Consider the following 19,386-nt stretch of genomic DNA (forward strand, 5'->3'; position numbering starts at 1 on the left):
AATAAGTAGAACAAAAAAATTAACAACTTTGTTGAAGTGATCTACTGTGAGTCGTTAATATATGGCAATAAAGGAGACCTACTGTATTTGTGAGTCTGCTATGCCATAAGCGATAACTTAGAAAACAGCTTAGAAGAAAGAAAGGGTGGCAGTTGTGCACTCTATGTGTGCAGGCATGTACAAATCAAAGACGTATAAAACACGCACAGAGCCATACACACTTAGGGGTATGTATGGCAGAGCAGGGCAGCTAGTCCTCGCTCACACCCTTACACCCCTTTCCTACAGTACGTGCATACATCATCACACACGTGCACGTCTACTTGCGTACACGTACGTGTGCTCTCACACACTCAAACACAGAGGGAGAGGCAGTGGGCGGGCAGGCACTGTGAGCTTGTGGCATAGGAGGAACGGGAGAGAAGGGAGAAGGTTGCGATCGACGTGTGCGAGGGGGTTTCTACTGTTCTACCATGTCTGGGAGAGGGAGGATGGGTTGAGGGTTGAGTATAAAATTAATGTCTTTGTTTCTTCCATTGACCCGTGTCAAGTGATCTTAACCTCTGAGATATATTCACGAGGCAAGCCAAGAGTTTCAGCTGAAGGTAAGAGGACTTGTTGAGACCAGTGGAGAATGGAGATGCTACGTAACAGTCCTGAATTGATCATAAAACTGTTCATATAAGGAAGAGAGCGCATTAAGACTGGTGGAAGAATCAGCTCGACTTTAAAACAGAGATGACCAAATTGGATGGGGGATGTCACATCAACAGTAGTTTGGATAGAACTTTTGGTATTGGTTATTAAATAAGTAAAAATGTACCTTGAAATATCTCTACTAAGTACTGGTACATTTGACCTCTTGACCTCTGAGCAAACCAACATGACAGCCTGTGGAGCATATTTCTCAGAGGGGTTTAAAGGAGGGACGTATGACAGGTCGACCATGACTAGGTCAGTCCTGTAACTCGTCGGTATGGGAACACACAAGCAGAGGAGAGTTGATCTCTTCCACCGACTCATAGTGCACCGCATGCAACAGGAACGGGGGTTTCTTGTCTTTCTTTTTCTGTCTTTTGTTTTGACAATGTACATATATACATACAACCATAGGTAAAGAGTTGAGAGCAAAAGAGCCTGAAGCTTGGAATATACAGTAAAGTGAGCTGTGCATCTCCTGGCTTTTTCACCCAATGAAACGCAAGCCTCCCCGTCCTAGGGCCAGCCTGTGAAGTACAGCGGCCATTGGCTCCACTGCCCGCCCCGGTTCTGAGGTCTCAATAGTGTGGTTTTTGTGGTTAAAAAGCAGGTTCGTAACTTTTTGTTTTAAAAAATATCTAGACTGAAATATTTTTTTCTCCATTAACTTGTATACATTTAATCCTTTTTTTTCCTTTTTTTCTTAATTCTCAAACCTGATTTTGGCCTAAAATTGAGTGTATTAAACAAACGCTCCCGGTGCCACCAAAATGGCGTCCCCGAAAGTCAGTTAAAGCTATGAAAGAAATGTGCACTACTTATCAAAGAGTTTCTAGATCACTCACGAGAAAGAACACTAAAAGTCAGCTACCACAAGATGTTTTCAGATTTTTCCTTTTTCCTTACATGACCGTTGCATTTTATGTTGTACGTTGAAAAATTGTGAATTAAAGTGATAATCTTTTTTCATCGTTCCTTTTAACAACTGATAAATCGTATGTTCACTTATCATTTTATCCTTCCCAAGTATTTAGGAATCAAAACTAGCATTGTTTAGAGTCGACCGACTGTGCAATCTCTTAGTGGCAACCAAATTGCTAAATACTTTTTTTTCTTTCTCAGAGGAGAAAAATAATTTTATAAAAATGTTGATTCCTTTCTCAATGGAGTCCATAGCATATTAAGAGTTTCAAAGCCATTACATGGCAACTTTTGGGGCACAGAGAAGAAGGTTGCTTGGGAAAGGGTTCTCCATGGTCCTTCTCTCCTGCAGACACAAATGTTTTAAATGCTTGGCTTTCTGTTTGACGATCCTTACAGATACCAAACAGCTGCAATGGAGTTATTAGGAGGAACCTCTTAGAAAACAGAGAAAAGAGAAAACATTGTAACATTTAGTCTGCTAGATGTTGTGAGAATTCACTGAGCGAAAAAGGTTAGAAAAACTTTGAGGTGGCGAATAAATCTCTCAAAGACACACACACACACACACACACACACACACACACAGTGCTCTATCTACAAACAAAACCAGGATGTTGCTGTCATTTCGCTTCTCAAAAAAATCTCGAAACCCTCTTTGATATGAAAACTCGTAAAAGACACCAGTTCTTCTCTGGCAGTACTGCTCCAGGCTTGGCCTTGACTATGCAGTTAGGGCTCTAGAAAAATAGGAACTTTCCCCGGTAGCGTGAGCAGGGGGGACCGTATTAGAACTCCCACTCATGGGGCTCGTCTTTACTTGCGGCCTTCTCCAGACGGTGGATGATATTATTAAGGTTGGCGGCTTTCTTCTTGCGCAGGCTGTTGTCGCGGGGGTTGCGGGCAGCGGCGGTAGCAGCCAAGGACACAGAGGAAACATGGCTGATCTCGGGGAAGCTGAACAGGCTGCCGCTGGTACCTGCGGCAGTGCTGCCAGTGGCCAAGGTGGTTCCCTCGTCCCTGTGGTCGGACCCCCACTCGCCCTCTGAGGCTGGGTGGTGCTCGTGGCCGGGGCGTGTGCCCTCCACCGTGCCGTCCGACTCGGTGCCGTCACAGCTGTCGCCCTCGCTGGCCTTGCCCGCTCTGGTGGATGGGGAGACACCCTCCCCGCCCTCACCTCGCTGGATTTCCTCAATGAACAGCTCCCGTCGGATACGAGACCTGGAGGTTAGAGAGAAAGAACCCCAACAACCCTCAGTCAGACACAGACACACAGCTGGGAGTCTCACGACAACACAGAAAAAAGCAAGAGTGACAAAAAAATATTTGGACCCTGGTCTGCATCCATTTCCAGCCTTCTCCCAGTTCCTCTCCACCCACCTATAGTTGTGGAACCAGTTGATGACGGTGCTAGTCTTGAGGTTGAGCTGTGACGCCAGCTCCTCGATGGTCTTGGGCGAGGGGTAGGGCTTCTGCTGATAGGCCCTCTTCAGGGCCTCCTTCTCCTCGGGGGCCAGCACCACACGAGCCTTCTTCAGGTGCTGCTGGGGGGGCTGTTGCTGGTGCAGGTGGTGGCCGAGGCCGTGCTGGGGGCTGCCCCCCTGGCTGAAGTCTCCCCCCGACAAGCCCCCACTGTCCGCCGTCTGGCTCTCGCTCACCGAGCTGTGGCGCCGCTTCATGTAGGCTGGCGGGGAGAGGAGAGACGGGAGGGGAAAGGGTTAAAAGGGCGTGAGCCCTCTATAAAGAGACAGAAGGGTTAACTAAATCATGAGGATGCCATGTAGACTTGCTTAACAGGGCTGCACACAGGCCTGACAATGAAAAGATGTCATCTTTAATTCTGCTTTAAATTCATACAAGCAACATGACACTGAAACTTTATCTGTCCACAGCAATTGAAATATAACAGCATTCCACTTCAACATACAACACATGTGGATGTGATCTTTTATAAGGCTCACAGGCAGATGCCATAGCTAAATACACTAATACAAGAAACACAAAAATCAAATGCATATATTACCACCAGGGGGCAGTATTACCACATAAATAATCAGGAGACGCTAATTCACTCACAAGACAACATGGGTGGTAAGGTTTCCCATAGAACCTGCACCTCTAACAACCCATATTTTCCCGTACTTGATATGTTTAAACACGTTTACATGGCATGTGTGACACGGAAGTCACACAAGTCACATTATGGACCAAAAATAGAAACATGTTTTATTATATGGGTCATTCTTGAATTATGTGGCATTTGTATGGAGGACCAAACCTGCTATAATTACAATTAAATTAATAAATTAATAAATAAATACACATAAATAAATGAGCAAGGAAATACCAGAATTCATAAATGTTTCTCTACATACAGTCAGGTCCATAATTATTGGCACCCTTGAAAAATGATGAGGAAAAAGATTATAAAATAAATAATACAAATACTGATCTATATTGTATGCTTCAATTTTTTTGGGAAATTATATTATTTTATATGAATACAATTTCTCAGAGAAGGAGATTTTGTTTAACAACGAAATAAATATAGGGGTAAAAATGATTGGCATCCCTGTTTTCAGTACTTTTTTCTAAACTGTTTTACAGAATCTTTCCAGATACTTGATATACTTTGCTGCGCTTATGGACTGCCCTCTTCAATTCACACCACAGGTTTTCAATGGGGTTCAAGTCTGGAAACTGAGATGGCCATTGCAAAATGTTGATTTTGTGGTAAATTAACTATTTATTTGTGGATTTTGATTAGTGCTTGGGGTTATTGTCTTGCTGGAATATCCACTTGTAGCCAAGTGTCAGCCTCCTTGCAGTGGCAAGCAGGTTTCTGGATAAAATGTCCTGGAACTTAGTCAAGTTCATGATGCCGTTGACCTTATAACAAGGGCCTCAGGTCCAGTGTAAGCAAATTAGCCCCATAACATCAAAGATCCACCACCATATTTTACAGTAGGTTAGGGCTGGGAGATATATCAAATTCATTTGAAGGTATGTTTCTGCGCAATATTCCAAATACCTGTATCGCAATAATGTCTTTTTACATTTTTTTTATGACCGTTTATGTCCGCTTGTTCTCACGTTGTCTTTTGGGTTTCGTGTCCTTCGCTCCTTCTGTGCTATATGCATTTTTCTGTTTACACCAGAGAACTGTATATAATGACAAGATGCACGTCTCCGCCCTAACAATGGGAGACGTTGTTCCAAAGGCAGGCAGGCAGGGGAAAAGCTTAGGTCCAAAATAAGCTCATAGAAACACATTGGGCTTATTTTGGACAGTTTTTAGCGCTTCACCTCTTCCTCTATGGCTTACACACACACACACACACACACCAAGCCCCTCCCCCTCACAACAACAAAGATGAGAGATCACTCCTTCCTCTCTGACAAGCAGTTTCCACTCACTATTTGCATTTGGGGGTTTGGTCCAACAGAATGGGTCATATGGACACCGAAACACATTGAGACGTTATTTTACTGTAATAGAGGAGAAGTTAACCTTTCTAATGATACCCTTTTCATGTCTCAAATCCTCAAATTGTGCACAGAGCAGACACTACTAAAACAGGAGTATCAATAAACATTGATTCTGGAAAATGAATGCTGAGTTTGTTGAGCGCGGCAGTGGGGTACCAAGTACCGCTAGCAGCACTTTAGCCAAAGACTGTTATACTAGCGGTCTAGTTTCTGTTTTAGAATTGTGTAATAAGCATAAAACACAATTACATAAGGAATTGGCAACTCGCTCTCATTCTGAAAAATAAGGTAGGCCACTTGATTTCAACATCTGAACAAAGTGGACAGGCTAGCATGCTGTTTAAACAGTTAAACAGCTGTTCAAACAGTTGAAGGGTGTGTTCATAACAATTCATCTGTTCTGCCTTGTTAGCTAGCAAATAGATCCAAGTTGGCTAAACTTGAAATATAAAGATTAGCTGGCTACTCACTAGCACGCGTGCTTGTGCGTGAGAGATTATTTATGAGACCTGTGTTCATTTTCTATAATGCCTTCTACAAGTAGTTAGTCATTATTAGGTTATTAGGTTCGGGTTCATGGTTCGGGTTCAATTTCTAACAAAAAAGGGCATTTTCATAGACATACTTGCAAAAAAAAACAGGTTAAAATATTTTGATAATATACTTAAATTATTAGTGGGTCTGGTGGAAGGCTTAAATTTGGCCTAGTTATAATTTCACAAGACCTGAATTCGTTAAATTACTGCTGACCATTTGAAATGCAGTGTATATGACCTTTAATTGTAAAACAATCCTGATGTACTGGCCTGTCTCCTGGTAGCGCCTCCATGCTCTGGACACTACGCTGACAGACACAGCAAACCTTCTTGCCACAGCTCGCATTGATGTGCCATCCTGGATGAGCTGCACTACCTGAGCCACTTGTGTGGGTTGTAGACTCCGTCTCATGCTACCACTAGAGTGAAAGCACCACCAGCATTCAAAAGTGACCAAAACATCAGCCAGGAAGCATAGGAACTGAGAAGTGGTCCGTGGTTACCACCTGCAGAACCACTCCTCTATTGGGGGTGTCTTGCTTATTGCCTATAATTTCCACCTGTTGTCTATTCTATTTGCACAACAGCATGTGAAATGTATTGTCAATCAGTGTTGCTTCCTAAGTGGACAGTTTGATTTCACAGAAGTGTGATTGACTTGGAGTTACATTGTGTTGTTTAAGTGTTCCCTTAATTTTTTTGAGCAGTGTATATTTTGACATTTTCATGGATAACATTAGAATAATGTTTTCTGTTAGAGAGTGGAGAGGAAGGAGAGGAGGAAGACTGGATAGGAAGAAGAGTGAAGGAGATAAAGGAGGAAAGGTAAAGATATGATTACAGAGCCTGCCAATTTATTATTCCAAATAATGTTGAGATAAAATACAAAAATGAGGCAAACAATAGGAATCTGTTAACCTGTCTGGGCTAGGGGGCAGTATTTTCACGGCCGGATGAAAAATGTACCCAATTTAAACAGGTTACTACTCTGGCTCAGAAACTAGAATATGCATATTATAGATTTGGATAGAAAACACTCTAAAGTTTCTAAAACTGTTTGAATGGTGTCTGTGAGTATAACAGAACTCATATGGCAGGTAAAAACCTGAGAGAAAATCCAACCAGGAAGTGGATTGTAGTATTTCAAGACTGGGCCTATTCAGTATACAGTGACTTAGGGTTCAATTTGCACTTCCTAAGGCTTCCACTAGATGTCAACAGTCTTTAGAACGTGTTTCAGGCTTTTGCAGTCAACAGAGAGCGAACAAGACCTCCTGGAGTCTGATGACCGAGAGAATGACAGGCCACAATTACGCGCATTCACGTGAGGAGGTAGCTGTGTTCCATAACGTTTTTCAAGACATTGGAATCGTCCGGTTGGAATATTACTGAAGTTTTACGTTGAAAAGGCCCTTAAGATTGATGTTTTACATGTTTCAACGAACCTAAATATAACTTTTTGTCGTGAAATTTTCGGCGCGCTTCCTACATTTGGAGTAGTTTACTGAACGCGCAAACAACAAGGAGTTATTTGGACATAAATTATGGACTTTATCGAACAAAACAACATTTATTGTGGACCTGGAAGTGCCTTCTGATGAAGATCATCAAAGGTAAGTGAATATTTCTAATGCTATTTATGATTTTAGATGACTCCAAAATGGCGTGTATCTGTATTGCCTTGTGTATTTTTCTGAGCGCAGTACTCAGATTATTGCAAAGTGTGCTTTCCCCGTGAAGCTTTTTTGAAATCTGTCACAGCGGTTGCATAAAGGAGATGTTCATCTATAATTCTTTGAATAACAGTTTAATATTTTATCAACGTTTATGATGAGTATTTTTGTAAATTGTTGTGCTGATTCACCGGCAGTATTGGAGAGGCAAAATATTTTCTGAACGTCACGCGCCAATGTAAAATGCTGTTTTTGGATATAAATATGAACTTTATCGAACAAAACAGACATGTATTGTGTAACATAATGTCCTAGGAGTGTCATCTGATGAAGATCGTCAAAGGTTAGTGCTTCATTTCGCTGTGTTTTGGGTTTTATTGACACATGTCCTTGCTTGGAAAATGGCTGTGTGATTATTTTTGTCTATGTACTCTCCTAACATAATCTAATGTTTTGCTTTCGCTGTAAAGCCTTTTTGAAATCGGACAATGTGGTTACATCAAGGAGACGTGTATCTTTAAAATGGTGTAAAATAGTCGTATGTTTAATAGTTTAATAGTGTACTATTTATTATTAAAGATTGGAGAGGAAGGAGAAGAGTGAGAAGGAAAAATTAAGAGAGTTAAAAATAGTGAAGCGAGGAATGTGTAGAAGAGTGAGGAAGAAAAGAGGAGAAAGATTGGAGGAGAAGAAAAAGTTAAGAGACTAAGAAGAGTGACGAAGAGCAGACAGGAGGTACAATGGCTCTTTCCAAGAAACGGAAATGCCATTTTAATGACAACATGAGAGAATTTCCATTTATACGCTCAGGTCAAGACGATAGAATGGTTCACTGCACCCTTTGTAATTCCTCTTTTTCAATTGGCAGCGGGGAAGAACGGCAGTGGTAGAACATCAAACAGACGAAAAAGCATAAAGCCTCTCTGATTTCCCTTGTTGGTATGACCTCTGTCACCACATTCTTCAAGAAGGTAGAACCTTCCCAAGAAGAATATGATTTAGCTGTGCAGAAGGGTGTCATTGCATACCACACTATGCGACACAATCATCATAGTTACAGATCTATGTACTGCACAGCACAACTGACACGGAAGCTTTATGAGCCAAAGTTAACATGTGCTAGGACAAAATGGGTCACCATAGTGAGTACCGTGTTAGCACCATGGGTAACTACTTTGGTAACACAGGACCTAGACCAGGTTGAATTTGTGTCCCTGTCCATTGATGCGTCCAATCATGGACATGTAAAGCTTCTGCCAATAGTAGTCAGATATTGTAAGATATGATGGCAGCATCTGTGGAAACAAAACGGCTTGATTTTGTTGAATTGAAAGGAGAAACAGCAGAGGAAATTGCAGCTGAGGTCCTTGTGGTCATCCAAAAATTTTACCTGGAAAACAAAGTCATTCTCTGCCGACAACACAAATACCAACTTTGGAAGACTGAATAGGCTGGGGAGGGTCAATGTCCATACCAAAGTTAAAAATGCTCTGCAGCGGGAGGTGATTGGCTTAGGTTGTCCTGCCCACATCATTCATAACACGGCCAGAACAGCTTTGGATATGATTCCCCTTGATGTTGAGTACCTGCTCACAAAGATATTTGGATAATTTCACCGTCAGAGTAGAAAGACTGAAGAGCTTTTGTGAGTTTGTTGGCCAGGAGTATCATAACATTTCAGGACACAGCAATGTTCGCTGGCTGTCCATGCTCCCTGCTCTAGAAAGAGTGCTGAAAATGTATGTGCCATTGAAATCCTTTTTTCTTTCACCTTCAAATGCTCTGTTGTCCTGTGAACAATGTTCGAAGATCACCGACTGAACTTTGGCTGGCCTTTGTCCATGGAAACCTGACCGTATTCAGTGAAATGATCAAGATGCTTGAAGGCCAGGACCGCTGTGCTGTGGAGTCAGCTGCAATTCTGAGAAACGATGAGGCAAAATTGACTGCATGAAGTGATGACAACTTCATTCCAGTTTTGGTCAGAGGACTTCTGAGAGCACTAGAGGAACTGGAGCAATGTCTAAAGAGAGCATTCTCAAAACATCCCAATTATTCTTCACTACGGCTGTGAACTACTTGCAAGCATGGGGAAAGCACACAGATAATCTAAAAGATTCACATTGCCTTTTTAAAATGAGACAACCTCAGCGTGAAGAGATCCAGAAGGCAGCAGCCACACTGCAGGAAAAATGCCCCAATGTGACCATCAATGAGGATGCATTGTTTGACGAGGTTACTGGCCTGCAAGAGACTCCTAAAGGGGGGATCGCTTGAAGAATGGAAAACATCTGAGACACCGCTTTGTCAGAGATGGAGCATGGTGGTTACCCACTTCAAAGAGAACGACATCCCACACACTAACCTGGCTAGATTAGCGTCTGTTGTCATGTGCTTACCTGGAAGTAATGCACCAGTCAAGACAGTGTTCTCCCAAATGAATGATATATGGACAGCAGCAGGAAATAGGTTCACTGTTCCTACCATTAAGGCCATGCTTATTGTGAAGACAAACTTCAACCTCCCCTGCCAGGAGTTCATGGCCAAAGACAGAGCAATCCTGAAGAAAATACATTCTTCTGAGAAATATACAGATTGGTAACTACATAATATACTTATACCAACCTAATCTCATCATCATCTTAATTATTTATTATGTTGTTAAGTATTTCACATATTCTATTGTCTCTGTTTTTTCAATTTTGCTCATGTTCTCTTCTGCTCTTATTCTACCCATACTACCAGGACCCCTGAATGGCTGTTCAGATCGGACAGTTCTGGCTTGTTTGTAATATAGTTGTTTTCTCTGTCTATCACAGTGTGCCTGTTAGACTAAATACATGAAACCGGAATTGTCCCCCTTTTTTATTTCATAGATAATAACATTGGATATTTTAATGATATATGGACCGCCAAAATCACACGGAGAGACGCCATCAACGGTGTCAAAATTTGCACGTAAGAGTGTCAATTCGCATACACTGCTTAGCGTATGCCAATTTAATTGTCATGAGAATCCATAATAAACAGCTGTATTTGTTATGTTCGCTATGTAGCCCTTGTGAATTATTGTTGTGCGTTTCTTTTGACTCACCTGATATGTCACCCTACCTACCTGCGCTAAACAGTTATGTCAGCTTATGAACGTGAGGAGAGTTGTAGCTGGTACACCCGAGCAGTTTATAAAGAATTTAGCTAGTCCCGTTTGTCTACATAACAGTATTCTCTCTTGAAATCGGAGTTCCTCGAGTTTCCCAGCCGTAGCCTGCCTAGGCTATATGCCAATGGTCGAAATCAACACAGGTAGGCTGCAATTGTTTTCAAATATGCAGCGTATCTGACTGATAAACCTTAGCTTACAGCCAAACACATTTTAAACTACATATTTAGTCTACTTAGCATATGGAAGATCAAAACAATTCCTCTTTTCTACAAATGACCCATTCAATTTATCTGCTTATTTTACCAACATTGATCCGCGTAAACTTGAGAAATTGATGCGCTATGACGCTGTTGACGCTCACAGCCAGTCAGCTTTCTCCTGTTCACTCCTGTGCTTTCTACTTCAAGCGTGTACACACGCGTAAAAACAACCAGACTTTTCATTTGATTTGGTCTTGAGGCAGGGAAAATAACTTCCAGGCCCTAGCGTTAGCTGGCTGATGATGAGGCTCCCAGAGGTTAGCCTCCATGCTATGCTAACCCACACATACCCCTGCAGGCTGGGCATTGACTCATAAGTAGCCTAGCGCCAGCCCCAGTCCCAAAGAAGGACCAGTAATGATGATACCCCGGGAGAAGTGTTAAATAGGCCTAATCACTCCAAGAATGTTCACTTAGCTTACAGAGAGTGGGAAGTGGGTGGAAGGGGAGAAAAGAGGGCTCTGATGAGTGCATTGGACTTTGAATAAGTGTACCCCGGAGAGATTGGGGCCTGTCATGTCTGATGAGAGCGTTGACGTCTCACACCCAGATCGATCTCGACAGCATTGAGAAACACATACCCCCCCCACCCTTCCGACACACACACACACACACACACACACACACACACACACACACACACACACACGTCTCCTCCCCCTTTTCCTTTTAACCAGGAGCTCTGGGCATGGGCTGTTTGACTCGGCAGCCCAGGGACACATCTGGGCTATTAGAGGAGGAAAAAGAGCAATCACTATTCCTCTTCCTCTCTCTTGTTGGCTAGATTGTTCTCTTGCTCCATCTCGTTTTACAGTATTCTTTACTTCCTTCCGTTTACGAGGGTTGCATGGCGGCCTTGAGGACATGACACGATCCTGGGGGGACGACGACGACGACTGATGTTGGTGGGTAAAAATATGGCCTATGGAGGTAGCTATCCAGTAGCTAGATCAGTGTACAAAGACTGTTCTTTCTATCCTAGTCTCTGTCTAAGTTACAAGGACAGGACATAGGACACACTAATGCCCAACTCCAAATCCTATCCAAGGACAACGAGGCACAAATTCTGCCTAACCTGTCAGAGCACAAGGCGGGGCAAATGCCATACTGTCCTTTGGCTTTAACCATTTGATATTCGTAAGGGCTAGGCTAGGGGGCGATTTAGAACTGGTTACAGAGTTGAGGTAGGGAGGGAGGTAAAGAAGAACACAAAAAATAGAGAGGAGAGGAAAGAGGGATGGAGAGGAAAGAAGGATTACCTTTCTTCTCCATGCGTTTCATGTCCATGAGTTTCTCCACGTTGCGTGGATCCTGAAGCCAGAGCTGCATGCGGACGAAGGGCTCACGTCCCTTCAGACTGAGCTTGTGCCAGGGCTTGGGCCTCGCCAGCAGGTCAGACACCGAGCCCTGGGTCAGACCCAAGATGGTCTCCCCAAACAGACGCTGACCTGGGGAGAGAGGAGGGGTTATATCCACACAGAGGGATCGAGAAGGTAGTCACTAGAAGGCCAGTAGAATCAGGAATACATTGTACGATTGACATGTTGTAGGTTAATATGAATCAAGGTTACACATTTTTTTATGAAAAACTAAAACTGTAAACCACGTCAGCTGAAGCATGGATAGAGCAATATTCAGAAGAAAAAAAAGTGTCAAACTTAAACAGTACCTGAAAATCTATTTAAAAAGGATTAGAATTAGGGCATGAGCTACTGTCAACATTTAAAAGCCTTTTTTTCCACTGTTGGAATAAACTTGAATTCCTTGCATGAACACGCATCCACGTTACACATTCTTTAAGTTTCCGAGGTATGGGGGAGGGCGGCATTGAAAACTTGCCATCAGAAGTTGGCAGCATTTTGTCTGCTGCAACTGTGGCTGACTTCACTCAGAGAAGAAACAGTTTAAATAGTGTTTGACTGGCGTTTGAGTGCCTGAGTTGTTTCAAAGGCATAAAAAAAGGTCTGGATTCACATAAATAAATAAAAAACAACCACCAAGGTCTCCCTCTCTGTTCGCAGCATAAACATTCACCACAGCAGAATCCCAGGTTCTTGAAAGGCTTCAAAGCTTGCGAGCTCTCACGCAGAGCGCTGTGGAGCTCTATTTCCCCCCACTATATCCCAGGGGACCCCTCAAACATGCCTTTGGCAGCAAGGAGGGGGGTTGTGTTGCTCTACCCTGTGCTTCTCACACTGTTTTTTATGCAGGTGAGCTGAACGTCGGGCGGCTGAACAAACGCAGGCAGCCTAGCGTAGCGGAGAGAGAGAGAGAGAGGCTGAGATGTGAAGCGCTACTGAAAGGCGCTGGGATTTGGGGAGCAGTTCCTCTAAAGAGAAGAGAAGTGGATGAGTAGACAGCATGGGGCTGGGAGGCTGGGAGATAGAACAGGTGACGCCAGTCCCGCTGAGAGAATCTCTTGGGTGTGAGATGGAAGGGCTGCTTTACAGTTTCCTCCTCTCACTGACTCCGACAGGGCTTTGTTTGCGCGCTGAACACACAGATTCTCTCTCACTTATATTACACATGGAAATGTTACAGATACGCACACAGCTCCAACTGCATTCTTATCGCATTCAATTGGATGCCGTGATGCACACAGCAGCCCTGTGGATCTCAGTCTATGTATTAAAGTAAAGTACAAGGGTGAACTTGTTCATCTATTCTAAATAAACCATGAGGGTCTAAATCATATCACACAATTCCATTGTCATAAATCACAGCACCTTAGAAAATACATATTGTGGACCACCACATAATAGAATGTCCCATTGAAAATGATTAGATGTAGGTGCAATCAGCAGGGGTAAACATGTTCATTGAGAGGCATCCTTTGTGCCCATATTTCCTAAACTGTGTGTGAAACAAAATAACAGTGATTGAGTCCTGTAAGAAGTCTGATTTGGCTGTGTGCGTCATCTGTGTCAGTGTGAATCTAACTTCATTTTTTGTTGCCTTACCGATATTAAGGATAGTGGCTAGTTGTTTTGGTGAACATGGGAGTATTTGGTCCAATCTCAGTGCAGTTTGCCTAATAAATGTCCCAATATGCCTGGGCTATATCAGGTAGAAGAGAGACTAGGCTAGTAGGCTAAACATATTACTATTTGTATTACCTTTAGTTATCCAGGTGAGCTATTGAAAACACATTGTATTTTATAACAACCTAGCCAAGAGGGTGCAGTGCTACAGTAAGGCTACTGTAGCTGACAGACATGGAAGTGATTTGGCCCGATCTCTATGAGTTTGGCTGAAGGGAGCTGCTAAACGACACCATCCATCACTGGTCCTGGCCACCTCACAGTAGAGGGAGGAGTGAGCTGCGGCCAGGTCTAGGGAACAGTGATGGAAGGATGGGAGGGAGGGAGACACTTCTCTGTGGGGCTAATTGAGCAGTCAGAGGGTGATGCAGTGAGCAGTCCTATGACAACCAGGCTTTGTCCCAATACTCTAAAATTGCATGTGTTCCTCATCTCCTTTCCTAAGTAATTAAGGCCAGCCATAGGTGAAAGGACTGGATAAGTCTCCACTATGCTGCTTGAGCCTGTTTCTCGGGTAATGTATCAACCAAACTGTAACTATTAAAGCTAGAATCCTTAGTTGACACAATAACAAAGCCTGCCTCTGTTTTGGTAAAAAGCTGAGGGATGGGCCTGGAGAAATGTAACCATTCTCAAATTCCTAGACAGAGGTATGAAAGCAAGGACTGGCCATCCCATATATCAAAAGTATAGTTTGAACCATGTTTTAAGGCTATACAGGGTTTGTATACATTTACACACAAAAAAATGTGTACCTAGCAACTAAAGATTCTACCTTTAACCACAATCAACAGATAAGTGACTCATTAAATCCAACTGGCTCAGAGGCTAACCAGGAAACACTTAGGCTTAAAGCTGGGCCACATCCCAATTGTGCCGCTATACTGGCTGTGATAGTAGCTAGCTCCAGCTTTGGGTCTTCCCAGGACAGTGTGTAAACTATGCTCTCTGTTCCTTTGTTGTGTGAGTTGATAGCTGGGCTGGTTAATTTTAGCTGAGGGGATGGCTAATGAGCAAGCTGGCCAGCTTGTGGAACATGGAAACTGGCTAATTCTTTCTGCCTTGGCAGCACTGTGTGACGCTGGTGGGGTAAAGAGCATATCCCCGTTCTGGAGCGGAGCTAATGTGTACAATGATGACACGCTCCGAACCCGGCGCAACATTAATCGTTTGAAGTGTTGCAACTCTCAGCCAGGGCTTTTTACAATAATTGGAACAAATTTATTATCAGTGAGAAAAGAATGCTTGTTGCGAGATTGTGCTGCTTGGTGAACACTGATTGTAGCTTTGGACCAATGTGCAATCCCTCCTCACCCCTCTACTGCCAGTGACTGCCCTGGTACAAAATGGCTCATGGCATCACCCAGGTGCTACAGTACTCATTAGTAGTGGATGAGGTTTGTTGTAGCTGTTGTTGTACACTTCAGGGAGAATAAGGGATACATTGATTTGGGTTTGTGTCTTCATTGTGCTGGTCAAAGCAAAAAGACAGAGTTGGAGAAGTGACTGCTGAAAGAAAGAGTGGCATATTCTACCACTCCAACTCACCGAGGTTGTTATCCGTCAGCACCTCCTTAACCTTCTTGGTGATGACGTAGGTGTCCAGCTCCGGGGACATGGCCACCATCTCCTGGATGCTGAGACCTGAGTGACCGGGGACGGGCAGCGGTGTGCCGGGCTGGGACTCAGAGGGCTCGCTGGGTTCCCTGGGGGGGAACTGGGACAACCCTCCTCCACCCCCACATCCCTCTCCTCCCACCTGCTCCCCCAAGCTCTTCACTGACTCCTCGGCCGAGCTGAGGGGTGACTCCGGTGCTGGGCTGCAGCTGGCTGAGCTCTTTGGGGTGTTCTCTGTGGAAACAGGGGAGAGAGAGAGCCAAGGGTCAGAGACAAAGACATGTGATGGACCAGCCACTGCACAGACATGGTTAAAGGTGAGACGGCAACACGACCACTGTAGGACAGCCACATGATCAAAACATGTCAAGCTGGGCTCCCTGCCTGTGCCATTAAACCCCTACAACTCATCCAGAACGCCGCAGCCCGTCTGGTGTTCAACCTTCCCAAGTTCTCTCACGTCACCCCGCTCCTCCGCTCTCTCCACTGGCTTCCAGTTGAAGCTCGCATCCGCTACAAGACCATGGTGCTTGCCTACAGAGCCGTGAGGGGAACGGCACCTCCGTACCTTCAGGCTCTGATCAGTCCCTACACCCAAACGAGGGCACTGCGCTCATCCACCTCTGGCCTGCTGGCCCCCCTACCTCTGAGGAAGCACAGTTCCCGCTCAGCCCAGTCAAAACTGTTCGCTGCTCTGGCACCCCAATGGTGGAACAAGCTCCCTCACGACGCCAGGACAGCGGAGTCAATCACCACCTTCCGGAGACACCTGAAACCCCACCTCTTTAAGGAATACCTAGGATAGGATAAAGTAATCCTTCTAACCTCCCCCTAAAATATTTAGATGCACTATTGTAAAGTGGTTGTTCCACTGGATATCATAAGGTGAATGCACCAATTTGTAAGTCGCTCTGGATAAGAGCGTCTGCTAAATGACTTAAATGTAAATGTAAATTGATTGAATTTGGACCTAAGTTTATTCTCTGATTACAAGTAACCCTTTCACAAGAGCCTATTTACTGCGTTTCCACCAACTCTAGCACCCATACTGCATTAGCCCCCACAGTGTCTATATCAGCTAGTCTCTAGCTAACTATATGGGCTACGGGTACTCCGCTCCAATGCTCCATCAAACAGGCAGTCATTCCAGCATGCACACACAGAGAGAATGATTGGCGCTAACGTGTCACTGTGATTCTGTCATCTCCACCAGCACCCCCTCCCACCCTCTACCCAATGGCTGTGTGATGGCCCATTGCACGGCCAAAAAATTCTCCTCCTGAGACAGCAGTCTGTCAGAGATGAGCAGAGAGGGAGAGAAAGCGAGAGAATGCAGAGCGGAGGAGTAGAAAATCACTACACGTGTATTTTCTTCCTCTCTGCGCATCTGTAAGAAAAGCGCACGGTGAGTTGCATTGACGGGAAAGTGCCTGTCAGTAGATCAGATAAGTGTGTGTGTGTGTGAGAGAGAGAGAGTGCGAGTGTGCTGGCTGTATGTGTTTAATGATTCTGTTCAAGCAGTACGCTTTAAGAGTAAATTAACTTGAACACAAAACTTCTGACTTGCACATTAAAATGGACTTGTTTGTCACATTTCAGATGATGTCCATCACGCTGGTCTTGGCACTCCTAGGCCAGTGACTACCAAAAGGAAGGATGTTGTGTACCCCTGTGTGTAACTATAACTACAGTGCATTCAGAAAGTATTCAAACCCCTTGACTTTTTCCACATTTTGTTACGTTACAGCCTTATTCTAAAATGGATTAAATAAAAAACATTCCTCAATCTACACACAATAGCTCATAATGACAAAACAAAAAGTAAAAAAAAAAAACTACATTATTTACATAAGTATTCAGACCCTTTGCTATGAGACTTGAAATTGATCTCAGGTGCATCCTGTTTCCATTGATCATCCTTGAGATGTTTCTACAACTTGGAGTCCACCTGTGGTAAATTCAATTGATTGGACATGATTTGGAAAGGCACACACCTGTCTATATAAGGTCCCACAGTTGACAGTGCATGTCAGAGCAAAAACCAAGCCATGAGGTTGAAGGAATTGTCCGTAGAGCTCCAAGACAGGATTGGTTTGAGATACAGATCTGGGGATGGGTACCAATAATGTCTGCAGCATTGAAAAGCCCCAAGAACACATCATTCTTAAATGGAAGAAATTTGGACCCACCAAGACTCTTCCTAGAGCTGGCCGCCAGGCCAAACTGAGCAATCGGGGGAGAAGGGTCTTGGTCAGGGAGGTGACCAAGAACCCGATGGGCCCTCTGACAGAGCTCCAGAGTTCATCTGTGGACATGTGAGAACCTTCCAGAAGGATAACCATCTCTGGAGCATTCCACCAATCAGGACATTATGGTAGAGTGGCCAGAAGGAAGCCACTCCTCAGTAAAAGGCACATGACGGCCTGCTTGGAGTTTGCCAAAATGCACCTAATGGACTCTCAGACCAGGAGGAACAAGACTCTCTGGTCTGATGAAACCAAGATTGAACTCTTTGGCCTGAATGCCAAGCGTCACGTCTGGAGGAAACCTGGCACCATCCCTATACAGTGGGGGAAAAAGTATTTGATTCCCTGCTGATTTTGTACGTTTGCCCACTTACAAAGAAATGATCAGTCTATAATTTTAATGGTAGGTTTATTTGAACAGTGAGAGACAGAATAACAACAAAAAAATCTAGAAAAACACATGTCAAAAATGTTAGAAAATGATTTGCATTTTAATAGGGGAAATAAGTATTTGACCCCTCTGCAAAACATGACTTAGTACTTGGTGGCAAAACCCTTGTTGGCAATCACAGAAGTCAGACGTTTCTTGTAGTTAGCCACCAGGTTTGCACACATCTCAGGAGGGATTTTGTCCCACTCCTCTTTGCAGATCTTCTCCAAGTCATTAAAGTTTCGAGGCTGACGTTTGGCAACTCGAACCTTCAGCTCCCTCCACAGATTTTCTATGGGATTAAGGTCTGGAGACTGGCTAGGCCACTCCAGGACCTTAATGTGCTTCTTCTTGAGCCACTCCTTTGTTGCCTTGGCCATGTGTTTTGGGTCATTGTCATGCTGGAATACCCATCCACGACCCATTTTCAATGCCCTGGCTGAGGGAAGGATGTTCTCACCCAAGAGTAGACGATACATTGCCCCGTCCATCGTCCCTTTGATGCGGTGAAGTTGTCCTGTCCTCTTAGCAGAAAAACACCCCCAAAGCATAATGTTTCCACCTCAATGTTTGACAGTGGAGATGGTGTTCTTGGGGTCATAGGCAGCATTCCTCCTCCTCCAAACACGGTGAGTTGAGTTGATGCCAAAGAGCTCCATTTTGGTCTCACCTGACCACAACATTTTCACCAGTTGTCCTCTGAATCATTCAGATGTTCATTGGCAAACTTCAGACGGGCATGTATATGTATTCTTGAGCAGGGGGACCTTGCGGGCACTGCAGGATTTCAGTCCTTCACGGCGTAGTGTGTTACCAATTGTTTTCTTGGTGACTATGGTCCCAGCTGCCTTGAGATCATTGACAAGATCCCCCCGTGTAGTTCTGGGCTGATTCCTCACCGTTCTCATGATCATTGCAACCCCACGAGGTGAGATCTTGCATGGAGCCCCAAGCCGAGGGATATTGACAGTTCTTTTGTGTTTCTTCCATTTGCGAATAATCGCACCAAATGTTGTTACCTTCTCACCAAGCTGCTTGGCGATGGTCTTGTAGCCCATTCCAGCCTTGTGTAGGTCTACAATCTTGTCCCTGACATCCTTGGAGAGCTCTTTGGTCTTGGCCATGGTGGAGAGTTTGGAATCTGATTGATTGATTGCTTCTGTGGACAGGTGTCTTTTTTACAGGTAACAAGCTGTGGTTAGGAGCACTCCCTTTAAGAGTGTGCTCCTAATCTCAGCTCGTTACCTGTATAAAAGACACCTGGGAGCCAGAAATCTTTCTGATTGAGAGGGGGTCAAATACTTATTTCCC

The 19,386-nt window shown here is 44.1% G+C and overlaps 1 protein-coding gene across 4 annotated transcripts in view; it reads right to left on the reverse strand.

Moving 5' to 3' along the window:
* Positions 1-1,074: 1,074 nt before the first annotated feature.
* The window catches only part of LOC115154268 (homeobox protein cut-like 1), a 203,485-nt gene continuing 185,173 nt past the window's right edge, over positions 1,075-19,386 (reverse strand). For all 4 annotated transcript variants that reach the window (XM_029700318.1, XM_029700319.1, XM_029700317.1 and 1 more), the window contains 4 exons: positions 15,331-15,633; positions 12,001-12,189; positions 3,001-3,304; positions 1,075-2,841 (listed from right to left, as the gene is read on the reverse strand). In XM_029700318.1, the coding sequence (XP_029556178.1) occupies positions 2,409-2,841; positions 3,001-3,304; positions 12,001-12,189; positions 15,331-15,633 (1,229 nt within the window). In that variant the 3' untranslated portion in view covers positions 1,075-2,408. The remainder of the gene's footprint in view (positions 2,842-3,000; positions 3,305-12,000; positions 12,190-15,330; positions 15,634-19,386) is intronic.

This window comes from Salmo trutta, chromosome 19 (genome assembly GCF_901001165.1).
Source record: "Salmo trutta chromosome 19, fSalTru1.1, whole genome shotgun sequence".
Lineage (NCBI taxonomy): Eukaryota > Metazoa > Chordata > Actinopteri > Salmoniformes > Salmonidae > Salmo > Salmo trutta.